The sequence below is a fragment of the Tachysurus vachellii genome, chromosome 3 (genome assembly GCF_030014155.1).
Source record: "Tachysurus vachellii isolate PV-2020 chromosome 3, HZAU_Pvac_v1, whole genome shotgun sequence".
Lineage (NCBI taxonomy): Eukaryota > Metazoa > Chordata > Actinopteri > Siluriformes > Bagridae > Tachysurus > Tachysurus vachellii.
In genome coordinates this window covers 13,500,882-13,519,455 of record NC_083462.1, presented here as the reverse complement: position 1 = coordinate 13,519,455, position 18,574 = coordinate 13,500,882, and the positions used below count along the sequence as shown (strand labels likewise).

The 18,574-nt window shown below is 38.9% G+C and overlaps 1 protein-coding gene across 4 annotated transcripts; it reads left to right on the top strand.

The window, feature by feature from the left end:
- The first annotated feature begins 325 nt into the window (after positions 1-325).
- Positions 326-13,604, top strand: iffo1a (intermediate filament family orphan 1a). 4 transcript variants are annotated; one of them, XM_060864892.1, is made up of 9 exons: positions 326-1,314; positions 5,558-5,618; positions 7,042-7,137; positions 7,249-7,389; positions 10,051-10,238; positions 10,874-10,991; positions 11,244-11,336; positions 12,767-12,897; positions 13,341-13,604. In XM_060864892.1, the coding sequence occupies exons 1-9, from the start codon at positions 395-397 to the stop codon at positions 13,429-13,431; spliced, it is 1,839 nt and encodes a 612-aa protein (XP_060720875.1). In that variant the 5' UTR covers positions 326-394; the 3' UTR covers positions 13,432-13,604. The 4 variants fall into 4 exon arrangements, with proteins under 4 accessions (XP_060720875.1, XP_060720874.1, XP_060720873.1 ...); XM_060864891.1 differs by having other exon boundaries at positions 10,871-10,991; XM_060864890.1 differs by having other exon boundaries at positions 10,048-10,238.
- The last annotated feature ends 4,970 nt before the right edge of the window (positions 13,605-18,574 follow it).

Below are 18,574 nucleotides of genomic sequence, written 5' to 3'. Positions count from 1 at the left end.
TGCTGACTGACGTCAGGTTAGTGTTATTGGTGCCGTAAAGCTTGGACTATAAGCTTAACGCGCAAAGAAAAAAGTCTTATAAAACTCTTATAATACGCGACACTGTGGAGTAATTACACCGTGAAACCAGTCATATCGTTTAAATACTGTACGGCTTCAATGCCTAGTGAGTAGAAGAAATAAGAAGCATATTAGTGTGTAGGAAGGTGTATTAAGAAGGTATATTAGTGTAACTGCGGTAATCCGCACTGAGACCCTGCGCGCTCCATCAGGCTTCTCCTGGGCAGCAGCGCAGCATCTTTCTGTACTGTGCTGGTGTGCGGCAGCCTAATAAATAACAATCAGCTTTGTTTTTGTTTTTATATGCAAAACTGTCAACGTGAAAACGGAGTTCATGCCAGATTTCGAGCACTTCCGATTTTCCAGCTCTAGAATGAATCCGGTTTTGGGTGAAAGCGCGTACGCGGTCCAGCAGCAGCCGCAGGATCCCGGGGCGACTTTATCAGATACGGAGCCTGGATACACGGGCTTTTTCTTTGGTGATGCTGGACAAGATTTTTTGGATTCTGGCTCACTGTCCAGCAGCTTTCCGTATTTCCATTCCAGCGGTTCACTGTACCGAGCATCTCTTCCTCATCCTCCTCCTCCTCCTCCTGCTGCGGCTCTGCGCAATGATCTCGGCTCCAACATTTGCGTCCTGAAGACTCTGAACCTGCGGTTCCGCTGCTTCTTGGCCAAAGTGCATGAGCTAGAGCGCCGAAACAAAGCCCTGGAAAACCAGCTTCAGCAGGCCAGGGAGGCCAATAATAATGACAGAGGATGTGGACAAGGTAAAAGACATTGCACTGTCCAGTCAGAAACAGACTTTACAGCAAGTTCGAATGCAAATGATTCAACATGCTCGACCAGGACTTTACTAGGACCAACACTTAATGGCTCTGGACTCATGTCCAGAAACAAGATATTGGTTGGAAATCAGGACTCAGCAGGTCTAATGGACTCAAATTCCAATCTTTCTCCATTATTCCCCCTATCTCCAGTTGTTCCTAAGTCCATCTCCAGTATCAGACAGAGCTATGATGGGACAGAAAGGTTTACTAACTCCACATCTCAGGTTCATCCAACCTCAGTTTTGTTTCACAAATCCACTGGACGGTTGAACAACGGCTGGGATTTGAGGTTTTCTGGTCCCAGAGTGTCCTGGCCATATCAAGACGGGGTTGGGGTTCAAATCGACACCATCACACCAGAAATTCGGGCCCTTAATAATGTGCTGGCAAAGGTGAAGCTGGAAAGGGATGAATACAAGCAAAGGTCAGCATTTCTGTTCTATCAAATCTCTATGAACCATGGTTTAAAATTCTCTGAGCAAACCAGATGGAAATATAGCTGCAAAGTCTAGCTTATAGTTTGTCCTTTTCTTAGTTAAGGGCATAATATATTGTTTCTGATCCTAATCAGGGACATACCTGAAAAATAAATAATGTTTTTCTACTTTAATATTATATTGCATTCTGTATACATTAAATATATTTAGCCAGACATACAATTTTTTTTTTCTGGGTCATCGTACAGCTGTGGGTCTTTACCTTAGTAAATATGACCATAATCCTAATAAAAATACTGAATGCCTTGATATTGAAGAAAGCGGTTCACATCAAATACACATTTAGTCAAAATAACGAAGACGTTCACATTTATGGTGTTTGGAAGACGTCTTTATGTTTGAAGTCACCATCATCTTGATGCAGATTCACTAGGTCACAGACTAAGCAAATGACTCAGCTGTTTGGACATTTAGGGGAAGTCATTCCACCACCTCGGTGCCAGAACAGAGAAGAGTCTTGATGTAGACTTTCCTTGTACCCCAAGAGACCAAAATTAAACTTTGATATACATCTGGTTAATCCATTATTGTTTTTGTTTTTTATACCTTTTGGAATTTGTCATCTTTCACAGTTATATGTTGTGATATTTTTGTAATATAAACTTATGGTTTTGCTACTTTTTATTTAAAATGATGACGCATTGAAATATAGTGAAGTAATTAGAGCAAGAAATCGTACATTTAGACCTTACATGAAGGCAGTTGTTAATGAATCTGTTAACATCTGGAAGATTAATCGATCCTGCCATTATATTATATATATATATATATATATATATATATATATATATATATATATATATATATATATATATATATATATATGATGCAGTACATGATCAAACTCTTACAAAAACATGCAGATATACATTCTGGAATTGCTGAACATGGAATTATAGATTAATTCCCCTTTCTTTGTTGTTATAAGACTTCTCCTGTGAAGTCTTTCCACTAGATGTTGTTGTGTGTCTGTGTGGATTTGTGTTCATTCAGCTACAAGAGCATCAGTGAGATCAGACACTGATGATGTAAGAGTGAGGAGGTCTGGGGTTCAGTCTGTGTTCCAGTTCATCACAAAGGTGTTCAGTGGTGTTGAGTCAGAGTCAGGGCTCAGTGCAGGACACCCGAGTTCTTCACTCCAACCTTCACACACCATGTCTTTGTGGAGCTCTGTGCATTTTTTCATATTGGAACAGGGTTCAAGTTGCTTAGCTCCAGTGATTCAGCTCACAGAGACCTTCAATACAATTGTGTGCTTCAAACTTTGTGGTGAGGGTTCGAAGAACCGCATATGGATGTACTGGTCAGGGGTGCACAAGCTTTTGCCTTCTATTACATTTCCCTTTAGAGGATCGCTATGCTGTGTCACATGTACATTTACATTGCTTTATTATCAAGATTTTTCACTCTTTCACTTAGCCATGAAGAGATTTTCCCCTGAATGGCCAAACCTACATTAACTAAATATCAGCAGCTATTAGCTTAAATACTTTACTGCAAAGTCCCACGCACTGCTGACCTTATCACAGCCACACTGAGATCGATTACAGATTAATAATATAATCCTGGTCCACTTATCTGATTGACCGAGCAACTTTTCAAGAGTGCTTATGTTCCCCATAACCTCACTGAGGACATTTCACCATGTCCATCACTCCACTCGTCTGTGTTCACCATGTAAAATTCCACTTCCTAGTTCGAAACGGTCACTAAAGTAGTTTAGTGACACCATCAGCTGTCATAACAAAGGATACCATTTAGAAAATATGACTACTAAAATATCATCAGATGAAGACGAAAAGGAAGAAATGGTACAAATTTTATCAGAAGCAACTTCTTGAGGATCTGATTCTGCTAGTGGAGCACAAATACATACATAACAGAACATCTGGCCATATTGTGTTTGAAATATTTCTTCTTCAATATTAATTTCTTGTTTATAAAAGCAGTATCACAAATGCGTGTGACATTGATTAAATGCATCACAATCTGATTGAACGTTTGTGATCAAATTTCTGCCAAACATGTCCTAAACATGTAATAATCTAATGCATAATAATAATAATAATAATAATAATAATAATAATCTATCTATCTGTCTGTATGTCTGTCTGTCTCAGGCATAACATTATGGCCACTGACAGGTGACGTGAATACCGCTGATTATCTCTTCATCATGGCACCTGTTAGTAAGCGATGTATATTAGGCAGTAAGTGAACATTTTGTCCTCAAAGTTGATGTGTTAGAAGCAGGAAAAATGGGCAAGTGTGAGGACTTGAGCGAGTTTGACAAGAGCCAAATTGTAATGGCTAGATGACTGCAGCTCTTGTGAGGTCTTCCCAGACTGCAGTGGTCAGTATCTATCTAAAGTGGTCCAAGGACGGAACAGTGGTGAACCAGCAACAGGGTTCTGGGCAGTCAAGCCTTAGTGATGGTGGAGGGTAATGAAGGCTGGCCCGTGTGGTCTGTTAAATCACATTTTGTTTTTCATCACGTGGATGGCCAGGTGTGTCTGTGTCGCTCACCTGGGGAACACATGGCACAAGGATGCGCAGTGGAGGAGGTGTGATGCTATAAGAATCAATGATCTGCTGGTAAACCTTGGGTCCTGTTATCTATGTGGATGTTACTTTGACACGTCCTCCTACCTAAGTGTTATTGCAGACCTTGTACACCCTTTCATGTAAACGGTATTTCCTGATGGCTGTGGCCTCTTTTAGCAGGTCAGTGCGCCCTGCCATAAAGCAAAAATGGTTCAAGAATGGCTTGAGGAGCACAACAACGGGTTTGGGGTGTTGACTTGGCCTTTATATTCCCCAGATCTCAATTCTATCAAGCATCTCTGGGATGTGCTTAACAAAGTCCAATCCTTAGAGGCCCTACCTCGAAACTTACAGGACTTAAAGGATCTGCTGCTAACATCTTGGTGCAAGATACCACACCACACCTTCAGGGGTTTAGTGGAGTCCCTGCCTTGACAGGTCAGGGCTGCAAAATGGGGATCAACACAATATAAGAAAGGTGGGCAATGCATAATGTTATGCCTGATTGGTATATATATGGAAAAACTCCCATAAATCTGAGCATCCAGAAAGCTGGTGTTTTATCTGTCTCCTAATGTTCATACATCTGAAATGCTAGTTATAGTGTGATTATGGTGAGTGCTGTTAGAAATCAAAGAAATGATAATCCTGACAATCAGGTCACTGCTGTTTATATGTGACAATGTGAGGATAATTTAACAAATGAAATTCTTATACAAGTCTTAGTTATACTAGGTTTGTTTTAACACCAGAATATTTGATTTTTAGACTTTACACGAATCCATGTGACAGGATATAATACTAAATCAAAAACACTGGACACACACACACACACACACATACACACACTTCTCAGATTCACTTCGGCCTCCTCCCCCTATCCTTCAGCACCTGCAATGCAGCATGACTGTGGATGCTCCAAGTGTTCAAGAGGATCTTGAACTTCCTTTCATCTCTCATTTCATTCCTTCACATTCCCAACTTTCCTTCATGCATCCCAGTTTAGATCTATGCAAACATTTCATTTAAAGCCTGTTTTTGTTATAACTCGTTATCATGTTGTGTGTTTGTGACTGCTTACATGTTTTTTTTTCACGTCCTTCCTGAAACGTCACCTGTTTCCTCTTTGCACTACAATTTGCCCTATACTGTATATACAGTGCACATAAAGCTGGTGGCTCAAGAGGTTAAGGTTCTGGGTTGTTGATTGATGGATCAGGGTTCAGGCACCAGCACTGCCAGGCTGCCACTGTTGGGCCCTTGAACAAGGCCCTTAACCCTCATTGCTCCAGTGGTGCTGTATCATATCTGCACCTGTGCTCTGACCCCAACCTCCAAAGTTGGGATATGTGAAGAAAGGATTTCACTGTGCTGTAATGTATATGTGACAAAAATATAAAGAGTAGTTTTTGTAGTATGTATAAACACCACTGCAGACAGAAAAGAAATCTGTAGTATAATGCTGTAAGGAAAACTATATCATGAGGTTTTTTTTTTTTTTTTATTTCCATACGATACGATCGAAGCGAACAAAATTTAAACTACACACAAAGCACAATCCAACTTCTGCTGAGCTCTTACGCATGAAGACAGGTTATATTTATAATGTCACTTCTTTCATGGCAGGTGGGAAGAGGAGTATGCAGTCAGATTGGACCTACAGGACAAGATCACAGAGCTAGAAGAGGTAAAATATAAGCTCGGATTTGACGATTGACACTATGAATTCTTCATACAGCACGTCTCAACCACGTAGTGTAATTAGTTGCGCCCCTGTTACGAGGACACACAAAACAAATCATTTTAAAGTGATGATGTACTGTGTTTGTACGGTACATATTCTGATCATTTAGACCAGGTAGTCTAGTCCAATATAGAATATAGAATATAGAATATAGAATATGTCATTAGATCATGTTAGAAGAACAAAAAACAAACTGTGTTAATGTTACTCAAGTCAATCATGTTCAGTTCAATTCAGCAAGCTTTTTTAACCACAGTATAAAGTTTCCAACCATGCATGTAGTATTTTTGCTTCATTTTGATAAGGTTAAATATTCTTTATTGTCATTACACAGGGTACAACGAATTAAGTGTCAGTCCTTTATGGTGCATAAAATGGTAAAAAAGAACAAAAATTATACACATAAATATAAAAGAGTATAAACATTAACATAAGTGATCTGGTAAAATACTATTTACTTGAAGTAGTAAACAGCTGAGATATTGCATGGTGTTATGTGAACAGTGTTTTATAAATGTAACTATAACAATAAAAGTTGAAACAATATTAAGATATTGCACATTCAATGTCTTGAGGTAGGGAATAATTATTATGAGGCATTTCGAGTCTATGAAATGTGTAGACGTGAGTGTGTGTAGTGCAAATAGTTCTAAACATTCAGTAGCCCGTTTGATGAGCCCATAGCTCGTTGTGCTTATAGTGCAATTCTATTGGTACCTTAAACAGTGAACTCAGCTGGTACAAGTCCAGATTCCTGATATCTAGACATTTATGTTTACGGCATTTTGGCAGACTACAGTCCTTATACAGAGCAGTGTACGTTTTATCTCATTATGTACAACTGAGCGTTAACCACTAAGCTGCCACACATAGACATCCGTATAGGTACCTGCTAATCTATGAGGAGATGAAAGTCTGTTGTTAAAAGGTTAAGAGTGATGCTAACATTGCTTCTTTCTTGATGAACAAGTTTTAGTTGATAATTTAGTTGTCGTTTAGTTACCTTCCAGTGTACTAAAATTAGACATCTTGAATCTGTACTTGATAAATAAAAGGCCTGTGCATAATATTTGTGATTGTTCAAACTGCAGATTAGATTAAAATCCCAAGATTTTACCCAAAATTTCCAAGCCTAGATAAAATGGGAAGGTTGCGTCAGGAAGGAATCTGGCGACCCTGAACAGAAAGCCAAAAGAACAGCAACTGTACCCTATATAATCATGTGCAATTGTGTAACCAGGAGCTTTTAAGCAACTGATGAAGATGAGCATCAGCTTCATTTCTGTTAAAGTTATCGTGGTAGTGTAAAAGAGGTATTGTGGTAGCGTCTTAACAATGTATGTTAACGTTACATTTATGTGTTTAGGACCTGTACATAAGTGAGATGTGTCAGGATAAGCTGGCTCTCCGAGTAAAGCAGCTGAAGGCTGAGCTCATCGTCTTCAAGGGCCTCATGAGCAATGTGAGTTAGATAGAACGAAAAAAAAGTTAAATATAACGTCAAATAAATACGCTGTATGCTATATACTGTATAGAATTGCTTTGTAAGCTAATTCTTTACACTTCCCATCAGAACCTCTCAGACTTGGACAGTAAGATCCAGGAGAAAGCCAGGAAGGTGGATATGGACATCTGTAGAAGGATTGACATCACTGCACGCCTGTGTGATGTCGCACAGCAGCGGAACTGTGAGGACATGTCTCAGATCTTCCAGGTAACAACATAACACTAAACTAAATACAAAATGAAACGTCAACATCAATCTCTAAAATTATCTGATTTTTCAGGACACATAGTAAAACTCTGTATGATAAGCTTTAGTAAGTAGTACGTCACAGTCTGCTTTATTCTAATGCTTATTAATTTTTCACCAAAATACCAGTAAACAAAATCCATCAGTGAGTCATTTAAACACACGTGGTGGTGTTCCATATATCCATTTTATTCCTTTGCTTTTCTTCTGCCTCTTACATTACTTACATTCTCCTTGGTTATATTTGCTTTAACTTAGCTCTCTCTCTCTCTCTCTCTCTCTCTCTCTTGCTCTCTCTCTCTCTGACTCTCTCTCTCTCTCGCTCTCTTTCTCTCTCTCTCTCTCTCTCTCTCTCTCTCTCTCTCTCTCTCTCTCTCTCTCAAATTCAAGTCAAGTCAGAAAGCTTTTATTGTCATTTCAGCCATATATGGTTGATGCAGTACATTTTTTACATTTTACATTTACAGCATTTAGCAGACGCACTTATCCAGAGCGACTTACATTTTATCTCATTTTTATACAACTGAGCAATTGAGGGTTAAGGGCCTTGCTCAGGGGTCCAGCAGTGGCAGCTTGGTGGACGTAGGAATCGAACTCACAACCTTCCTATTGGTAATTCAACACCTTAACTACTAGGCTATCACTACTGTACATGGTGAAATGAAACAACGTTCTTCCATAAATCAACATAGAGCTACATAAATCAACATAGAGCTACATAATTCAACATAGAGCTACATAAATCAACATAGAGCTACATAATTCAACATAGAGCTACATAAATCACACCTACACAGAACAGAGAGCTAAGGACTGGAAGTAATTTTTCCTAGCCACATAAAGTGCATTGTGTGCAATCTAGTACAAACAGTGCAAGACAAAAGACATTGCAAACAGATAATACAAAACACTACAGGACAAAATCTGGTTGCGAGGGCCCGATTGCTATGGTACAATAGGGAGAAGAGTGTATGTGAGGGGTGTGTGGGGTCGTCCACGACGCTGTTGGCTTTGCAGATGCAGTGTGTGGTGTAAATGTCTGTGATACACTGAAGAGAGACTCCAATTATCTTCTCAGTTGTCCTCACTATCCGCTGCAGTGCCTTGTGAACCAAAATGGTGCAGTTCCCAAACCAGACAGTGAGGCAGCTGCTCAGAATGCTCTCAATGGTCCCTCTGTAAAACGTGGTCAGGACGGGAGGAGGGAGATGGGCTTTTCTCAGCCTTCGAAGTAAGTAGAGACGCTGCTGAGCTTTCTTGGTGATGGAGCTGGTGTGACCAGGTGAATTTCTTCACCAGATGAACAAGTGTTTGTGGAGAGTGTTTGCTCTGTGCTCTTCTGAAGTTAACACCCATCTCTTTAGTTTTATCAATGTTCAGAGACAGATTGTTGGCTCTACACCAGGCAGTTAGCTGTTGCACCTTCTCTCTGTATGCTGACTGGTCGTGTCATCGGTGAAATTGATGATGTGGTTTGAGCTGTGCATTGCTACACAGACGTGAGTCTGCAAAGTGAACAGCAGTGGGCTGAGCATGCAGCCTTGTGGAGCTCCAGTGCTCATTGTGGGGGTGCTGGAGATGCTGTTCCCCAATCCAGACTGACTGAGCTCTCCCAGTCAGGAAGCTCAGGATTTACTTGTAGAGGGAGGTGTTCAGGCCCAGCAGGCTCAGCTGATGAACAGCATATGATGGAGGGTCATAGCAATGGTGTCCGTAATGAGGTTTGGACAGTACACAAAATGCACGGGGTCCAGGGAGGGTGGTAGCTGGGTCTTGATGTGCCTCAATATGAGCGTTTCAAAGCACTTCATCACGATGGGCGTGAGTGCGACGGGACGATAGTCATTGAGGCAGGACACTGTAGAATTCTTTGGCACAGGGACGATGGTGGTTGTCTTGAGGCACTTAGGAAAAACAGCACTGCTCAGAAATGTTGAAGATATCCGTGAGCTAGTTCTCTGCATTCCCTGAACACTCTGCCAGGAATGTTGTCTGGTCCAGCAGTGAGTTAGAGTTACTACATAGAGTTCTTCTCACCTCAGTCTTGGTTAGACAAAGTACATGTACTCAGATGAGCTTTATTGGCCTGACTGTGTTAAAGAACAATGTTGCAAAAGCTTTATTATATGTTCATACTATTTTACATTCCTTTCTTTTTAAATTACTTTTACTTTTAACATACATACACACATCAATCAAACTTTTCTTGAAAGTTATTCTATCACAAATAGGATACAGGATAGGATCAGAAATAATTCTTATTTTGCTAAAGCAGTACATCTTGTGCATCATAAATATGTGCAATATAATAGTCCTGACCAAATGGAGCTATTTGTATAAAATAAATAAAGCATAGGTCATACACGTCCAGTTTGATGTTGGCCACACCCACATTTATGATGTCATATAACTGTCATTAAGTATTTTTTTATCAGGCAGCTCTGCAGTAAGAACTCAGAAATCAGGTTGAGACCTGGACACATCTTGAGAGGAACCAAGCTGGAATGAATGAAAACTAGTCAATGTTTCAATGTTACCTGGACTGGAAATTTACTATGCATTCTTCTAGTTCTTCGTTGTTCTATTGTGTGTTGCCATAGTTACCCTTTCTCACGTTAGCAGGTGGCTACACCTCCCTCAACACTGACCCGCTGCCACTGCAAACAGGCCTCACAGACTAATAAACCCAACGGTAGCGACGACTCGGTCAGCATGTCTGTGAGTGAGGGATGCAAGAGCAAAGAGCCGGAGCTGTGTGGCTCATCGACCAATCCGGTTAATGAAGAAATGCAGAGGATTCTCAACCAACTGTAAGTGTCTGAGAACAACTTTTCAGTCAATAGATTAGTAACAAAGTGTTTAAGACATACAGATAAATGGATGGATGGATGGATGGATATGGATAGATAGATAGATAGATAGATAGATAGATAGATAGATAGATAGATAGATAGATAGATAGATAGATAGATAGATAGATAGATCGATCGATCTCCAGCTAAAATTACTCCTCAATACAACAAGCATGTGTTTTAGAGGCTGAGATGTGTTCTCTATAATGACCAGCAATTTGGGCATCACTCTCTTCTCAACAACCACCTCCAGAGGGACCAGATCCACTCCAATGACAGAACTTGCTTTTTTTTATGAGTTTATTTGTGAATTACCAGATTCAAATTGAACAGGAAATACATCCAAAAGGAACACTAATACAGATATGGAAAATATGTAGTCATTTTGCTTCCAGAACTAAACGAGTTGTTTACGAGTACAATATTTTTCATTTCTTGAACAAAGCAACAAAGATTTTTATATTAACTAATTATAAGAAATATTTTAAGACCCTTTATTAGATTTGGAGTTATGATTCTCAGTAGTCTACTCTGAACTATTAGTATTGATTTGATCTCTTAATGGCCTGATAATGCTTCCGTGTGTTTAGTAGGCATGACAATGAGTTTGAGGATGACTGTGATAGTCTGGCTTGGGAAGAAACAGAAGAAACATTACTGCTCTGGGAGGATTTCCCAGGATGCACCTTGGCTGTGGACACTAATGGGGAGGTACAGAGCTTTTGATACTCTTGTACTCTTACTGGGTACATTTACAGTATAGCTGGATGATGCTAAATTATTCTGAAAAATCATTATTTTCTGTTGAAATACTGTATATAAGGCATGATGTTGCCTCGATGGTATATAGTCTTAAATATTGAGACAAACATAAAATAAAATATCAATGCCTTAGGATGATATTGAGTTTATTAGGTCAACTGATTTCAGAGAATACAGTTCTGTTCTTTTTTTTGTACACAGCAGGACGAGTCCATAGAGAAGGTGATAAAGGACACAGAGTCTATGTTCAAGTTTCGTGAGAAGGAATACCAAGAAACCATAGACCAGATAGAGGTAAGTGTTTTTGGTGTCTTATGCTCTGAATTCATATGGAGAAAGTGAAAACAACTTTTTTTTTTTAATCACACCAGTTTTGAGATTTGCAAAAGAAAATTCTTTCTTGTCCTGATTTACGTCTGGCAAATGTTGTGAAATGTGAAGATGCTCTTAAAATATATCAAACACTCAAAATCTAGCAATTAAAACATCTTATCTTCCTGCAAAAATGCTTCAGATCTATCAAAGTGTGAGGAGATTTTCTGGTCACAACCTTCTTCAAGTTATTTCACAGAAATTGAATCTAGACTGCAATATTGTTCCTTTGTCGATTTGGATTTGTGCTTTGGATCATCATTGTGACTTTATTGTGACATGACTATTGACTAGAGCTCTAAATCCAGTTAAGGCACTGGGCTTCTGATTGGAAGGCTGTGAGTTTGAATCCCATACCCACCAAGCTGCCACTGTTGGGCCCTTGAGTAAGGCCCTTAACCCTCAACTAAGATGACTGTTGCCCTGAATAAGGGTATCTACCAAATGCCGTAAACGTAAGACAAGCAGCTCCATATCATGATGCTTCCACCAGCATGTTTCACTGTAGGTGTGTGTGGTGTTCTTTGGGTCATGTCTTGTTTTTGCATCGAACAAATCTGGTAGAATTATGCCCAAAAAGTTCTCCCTTGGTCTCAGACCATAACAGTTTTCTCAGACCACACGATTTGGGCAGATTTAGTCAGGCTTGCTTGAATGTTTTGCAGTTTTTTCCTTAGGAAAGGGTTTCTGTTTCTTCCAACATTCACACACCATGTCTTCATGGAGCTAAGTGCTTTGGAGCTTTACAGAACATCAGAAATATAGTACAAAAAGTTCAAGATTAATATTAGACTTCTATTGAAATATGTGTGTATATATCCCTAATGAACAAGCCTGAGGTGACTGTGGGGACTGTGGTGAGGAAAAATCCCTTAGATGGAAGAGGAAGAAACCTTGAGAGGAACCAGACTCAAAAGTGAACCTCATCCTCATTTGGGTGACACTGGAGGGTGTGATTATAAACTGTTATAAATATTATTATTAAATATTAATCTCCTTTCTACAGTCCTTTCAAGAGATATGTCTTTAATCTACATTTAAACTGAAGGAGAGTGTCTGAGCATCGAACACTGTCAGAAAGGAAATTCCTAAAATGATTGGAGCTGTGGCAATTTCACTACTGTGTCATTGTTTATGCTGCTGCATGTTGGTGTAGCAGCATCACTAGTACATTGTCAGACCCAGCTAGAGCTGTGAAGGCATTAAGAAGGCTATCACAGTCTTAGGATCTGGTGTAGGTCTATATTTGGCTCAGGCTGTCTTATATAATTATTTGTCTTATTTTCTATCGTAACATTAACCTAATGTTCTGGGGGGGTGTCCTATTTGATTCTTCTGCTTTCTTTCAACAGCTGGAGTTGGCCACAGCAAAATCAGACATGAACAGGCATCTGCATGAGTACATGGAGATGTGCAGTATGAAGAGGGGTCTGGATGTGCAGATGGAGATATGCAGGAGGCTCATGACACAGAGTGGAGACAGGTTCATTCTAGCACATGTTAACACAGCATGGTTTTCTGCTTACGATGTAACATTTAATCAGGAAATTGTTGGGATGAGATGATGAGATGATGGGATGTGGTAGCTCAGTGGTTAAGGTGTTGGGCTACTGATCGGAAGGTCATGGGTTTGAACCCCAGGTCCACCAAGCTGCCACTGCTGGGCCCCTGAGCAAGGCCCTTAACCCTCAGTTGTAAGTCACTCTGGATAAGGGTGTCTGCTAAGTGCTGTAAATGTAAATGTTTGTTAGGTAGCTCTGTTTTAAAGATCTTAGCTAGCATATTTTAACCAGCAGTTAATTAAGTAAGTTGTGTAACTATCTCTGGTTTGTTTTCCCTTTCCTATATATATATATATATATATATATATATAGTTTTATATATATATATATATAATGTATTTTAATTCTGTTTTCTCTTCTCCAGTAAATCTCCCCTTCCAGTTCCTGTGACTTTGGATGACGCAGAGGAAGGAGAGAAGGAGCGGAATGCTCACCTACCATGGAGGAAGTTCTAACAGACCTTTGTGTCAGCTAAGCCCTACTTCTATTGCCATCTATACTTCACACCGAGGATGAGGTGGCACCTTAAAAGACTTATGATTTCACAAAACACACTAGTGCCCCCCAGTGGCAAAGAGTATGACTACATGAACGATTTACTCATAATTTACTTGAAAAACACATTAAACTAGAGCAGCGGTGTCCTTATACGGAAAGGGCCGGTGTGGGTGCAGGTTTTCATTCCAACCAAGCAGAGGCCACACCAGAGTCTACTAAAAGCCAAGAACAACTGATTAAACAGGTGGAATCAGGTGTGGCTTCTGCTTGGTTGGAATGAAAACCTGCACCCACACCGGCCCTTTGTGGATAAGATTGGACACCGCTGGTGTAAAGGATGCAGCTTCCCTTTTAATTAAAAGCTACTAACAGAAGTAACACGGGGGTCATTCAACACAAGGCTCAGCATCTGGTTAGAAGAATAATTGGCCCTTTCTCAAAGACAGAGAACAAGAAATTGATTCAAAACTAGGTATATAAACAACTGTGGATACAGATACGACTAACAGGGAAAGTATTTGGGGTATTTTTTATTTGTGTGTGTGTTTTATCCTTTTCTCAGTCTTCTTGGGAAAAAAGTTACCAGTGCTGTATGTTTCTGATTTGTTGTCTATATTCTGCTATATACAGATATTTTACACAGCTCTTGGAAATCCTGCTCATGGAGATCAAGTTCGTTAACCTGATACTAATAACATGCGCTATGCGGTTTTAGCCCGACCTAAACACTGCCTTGCTAAGGGTAAAAATGAAACCCCTTTTTTTTATTACTAAATTTCTATACAACAAAAGAAATTTACTAAGCCGGTGCTCGAATTAGCTCTCACAGGCTGAACTCTGCGGAGTCTCCTAATCAATTAAGTCATTTAACGAATACTGTACATACACTGCATGCTTGTCCTTCACAAATGATCGTTCTACATAATTATTAAGAGTAAATCATATAGTAATTATAATAAAATAATCCCCAGTTTGACTGACAGAAACACTAACAGATTATGGTGCCATGTCCAGTGAAGGGTTTCTGATCTTTCTAAAATGTAACAAGCTGAAAAACTGTCACATATTATGATATGGTTACTGTTATTGTTGTCGACTTTTTGATTTGGGTAAAAATAAACAATTAATTAGCTTGTAATTAGCTCGCTTAATTCTTCACATTAGACTCAAGCTATTAAGATTTCTAGTTCAGCAGTTCGATAAAGTTATGTTCTGAAAATTAAATTTCCCTAAATTTGACCACACCGACATCCGGCTTAAATCGGAAGAAGAAAACAAGATTTCATATTTTGAGCCCTAAACAGACAGAGACACAAATACAGACAAATACATTGTGTTATACCCTTACTGGGGCAGTAGTGGTGTAAGTGGTTAAAGCTCTGGGTTGTTGATTAGAAGATCAGGAATCAAGATGCCTCTGTTGACCCCAACCTCCAAATTTGTGATATGCGAACAAAGAATTTCACTGTGGTGTAATGTACAGTATATGTACATGTGACAAAATAAAGGCTTTTATTTATCTATAACTGCAAACAGGAACACATTCAAAGGATTTCAGAGAAGATGGTGGTGTGTTAAAATGTCTTGGAGAAAGCACACAATAGCCTTCACTCTCCCAGGCTGGTAGCTGATGTACGATTCATTTCTCAATACAAATTTATTTGTATAGCACTTTTAACAATGGACATTGTCTCAAGGCAGCTTTACAGAACATAAGAAATATAGTTCAAAAAGTTAAAGATTAATATTAGACTTATGTTTAAATGTGCGTGTATTTATCTCTAATGAACAAGTGTGAGGTGACTGAGGTGACTGTGGTGAGGAAAAACTCCCTTAGATGGAAGAGGAAGAAACCTTGAGAGGAACCAGACTCAAAAATGAACCTCATCCTCATTTGGGTGACACTGGAGGGTGTGATTATAAACTGTTATAAACACCAGAGAGTGTTATTATGAATAATGTAATGACATTGAATGATTTTCTGTATAATCCTTACAGGTGTAATAAACCTCTGGTGTTACCTTGTCCCAAATGTAATTACCATAAAGATTTGGACCAAATGGCCCTTCCTGCTTTTTGTAGGAGGTCCTAACGGTTCCTACCTTTTTGTTTAAGACCCGGTATAAAGTCTGATCGCACACACTGCTTTGGGTTAAGATCTAAAAGAAGTCTAAGTTACACCAGTATCTTCAATAAACACTTTTCTTGAAAGTCTGCCTTACTTTTCTTTCTGCATTAGAAGCATTCTAATAGTCATTTTTATCAAATGTATCTTCTTATTCTACATCCGTCTTTTCCTGTTAGGAGTCTTCTCAGTGAATCATCTGCTTTCACTTAACTCTATCCTCTACATCCTCTTCTCTCACACCGATTACCTTCATGTCCTCATTTAACACATCCATATATCTCCTTTTTGTCCTTCCTCTTGACCTCTTACCTGGCAGATCCAACTCCAACATCCTTCTACCAATATAACCATCTCCCTCCTCTGTACATGTCCAAACCATCTCAATCTAGCCTCTCTGTCCTTGTCCCTAAAACAGTCAACCTAAGCTGTCCCTCTGATGTGCTCGTCCCCAATCCTGTCCATCCTCGTCACTCCTACAGAGAATCTCAACATCCTCCTCTCAGCTACCTCCATCTATGCCTCATGTCTTTTCCTCACTACTACAGTCTCTAACCCATACAGCAGAGCTGCTCTCACTACTGTCTTCTACACCTCTCTTTTGATCTTCTGTCACACAACACTCCTGACATTATTATTATAATTATCAAATAAATAGTTATAAATATCCATCCATCCATCCATCCATCCATTTTCTACCGCTTATCCGGAGTTATAAATATCACATTCATAACTAACTAAAGTAGAAAGCAGAAATCATCAGAAAGAGTCAACAGTCAACAAACAACTAAATACAGTATACTAGGAATGAATAATAAAACTATTTAATGCATTGCGTATACAATATCCAGGATTTATTTTTATTTATTCCTGTATTTTGGTAAAGATTTCCATAACACATTGTACATTTGTAAACTTCATTAAGTTTATGCCTCTCTGTTGAGTTCAGCATCTTTCAGTTCTGCAGATCGGTCGATTTATTATTCCGAATAAAAAAAATGAGTTGTTTTGTTCTTCATTTAATCAAATGAACCAGACAGAAGGAGCAAATGGGTTAGATTTCAACAGACTAAACACTACATACTGTATGCTAACCTCTGGTTATGCTTTAGCATTCGGGTCTCCCATAAAATAAGTATATACTGTATGTTAACAAACCCTAATTCAGGTTCATCAAATATCATGATTAGTAGAGCCAAATTGAGATGTTTGAGATAAGACAAGACTTTGAAATACATGATCAGTGAGAGTTTTTTATGCACACAGTGTAGTAAGACCTACACAGATTAGTCTAATGTGGTGACTGTCCTAAAGCCACTAGTCAGGTTTTTTTCCCCCAAAGACGGCAATTTCTAGCAAATACTCCAGGAAGCTTTGAACAATCTATTAGATTTTCACAGAAAACTGTGAGACAATGTACTTAAATTTAACTGATAAATATTCCCAAGTTGAATGATGAAAGTTCTTTCAAAGACGGTCGTAATAGATAGTAGATAAATGAAGTCAGTTGTATGGTGGCAACCATGTGTCTGTGGAGTTTCACATCTTGTCTACATCAGACTCCTGATGCCAAAAACAAGCTACTGTAAGAAATTACAGATTGTCTGAACCCAGATTCCACTCCAAGACCCACGTCAGAAAGAGCTTATTCCCAAAAACGCTTAAATATCATAAAGCAGTAGGTTTAGAACTCTAAAATTATAACCTCCATCAGTTGTTAGTATCAAGGACCATCACTGAACAAAGAGTATACGTGACCGTGATTACATTTAAACAATAGTATCCCTGACCATTTGGGTGATAACACATGTAACAACACCAAATCAAGGTGAAAGTGACCATCATTAGCATCTAAAGACAATCAGCTAGACCTTAGTATCACCCAGACATTTAGTAGATACACAGTTCATACACTATCACCCTTTAAACTACACAATGGAATAACAGTATAAAATCTTTGGGGATTTGTAGCAGGATTCTTCCTGCTTGACTCTAACGAATCCGAAGTATTTCATGTATTTTGTCACTGCTACACTGTAGTAAACCTCTTCTTCTTCTTCATTAAGATCTTTTCCCTGATCGTTTTAATTTCTTACACCACATTAGAGCGACTTCCCTTCCTTCTTTTTGATGACCAGGAACTCAACCCATTACATACTGTTAAAGTCTCTTCATCTCTACTGCCATATTGTTTTTTTTTTGCCATTATTGCTGTTACACATCAACTCCAGTCACTTCTTCTCCTTCTGGCTCCAGTCCATCTACAGTATATTACTAAACATTAATTCTTCATTTACAGGACAATTGTACTTGCACTTCTGTGTACAGTTTATTGTCAATTACTCTGTGTGTTTTAGAAATAAAGAATCTTGATTGGCTGTAACAGTATGTACAAGATATATGCATAGTCATAGGCCTCGATAACAAAGCTGGATCTAAACAGATTTATTTGGAAATTGTTCTTTACGTTTATTCATAAAGAGACTTATTAACGTAAATTTTTCAACTTGATAAAATTTAAATCATCCAGTTTGCAATATGTCACTGCATTTTTAAATACAGTTTATTCTGTCAACTATAAATAGCTTATGTAACTTATTTAATAACTATTTTGTGAAACATAGCTTTTCATGTTTATGGGTATTAAGTACATTTATATTGAAAGAAAATATCATCCATAAATGAAGACAAATAAAACATTAAGTCGTTCAATCAAGAATGCTGCTGTAAGAGAAGGAGGGATGCAGTGACTCAGCGTATAAATCAGTTCTGTTGTCTATGGCGTCGTCCTTTAATGCGGTGCAGCATTTTATTAACCTGCAAGAAGTGACTGATGAAGAAGTAAGGAAGGAAGGAAGGAAGGACGGAAGGAAGGAAGGAAGGAAGAGAGGAAGGAAGGGAAAAAAGGAAAAGGAAGGAAGGAAGGAAGGAAGGAAGGAAAGGAAAAAAGGAAAAGGAAGGAAGGAAAGAAAGGA

Coding starts and splice junctions, on each gene's coding strand:
- iffo1a (XM_060864889.1), top strand. CDS start 395: ATGCCAGATTTCGAGCACTTCCGATTTTCCAGCTCTAGAATGAATCCG. Junction 5,619..7,041: donor AGATCACAGAGCTAGAAGAG/GTAAAATATAAG, acceptor TTATGTGTTTAG/GACCTGTACATAAGTGAGAT. Junction 11,337..12,766: donor AAACCATAGACCAGATAGAG/GTAAGTGTTTTT, acceptor TTCTTTCAACAG/CTGGAGTTGGCCACAGCAAA.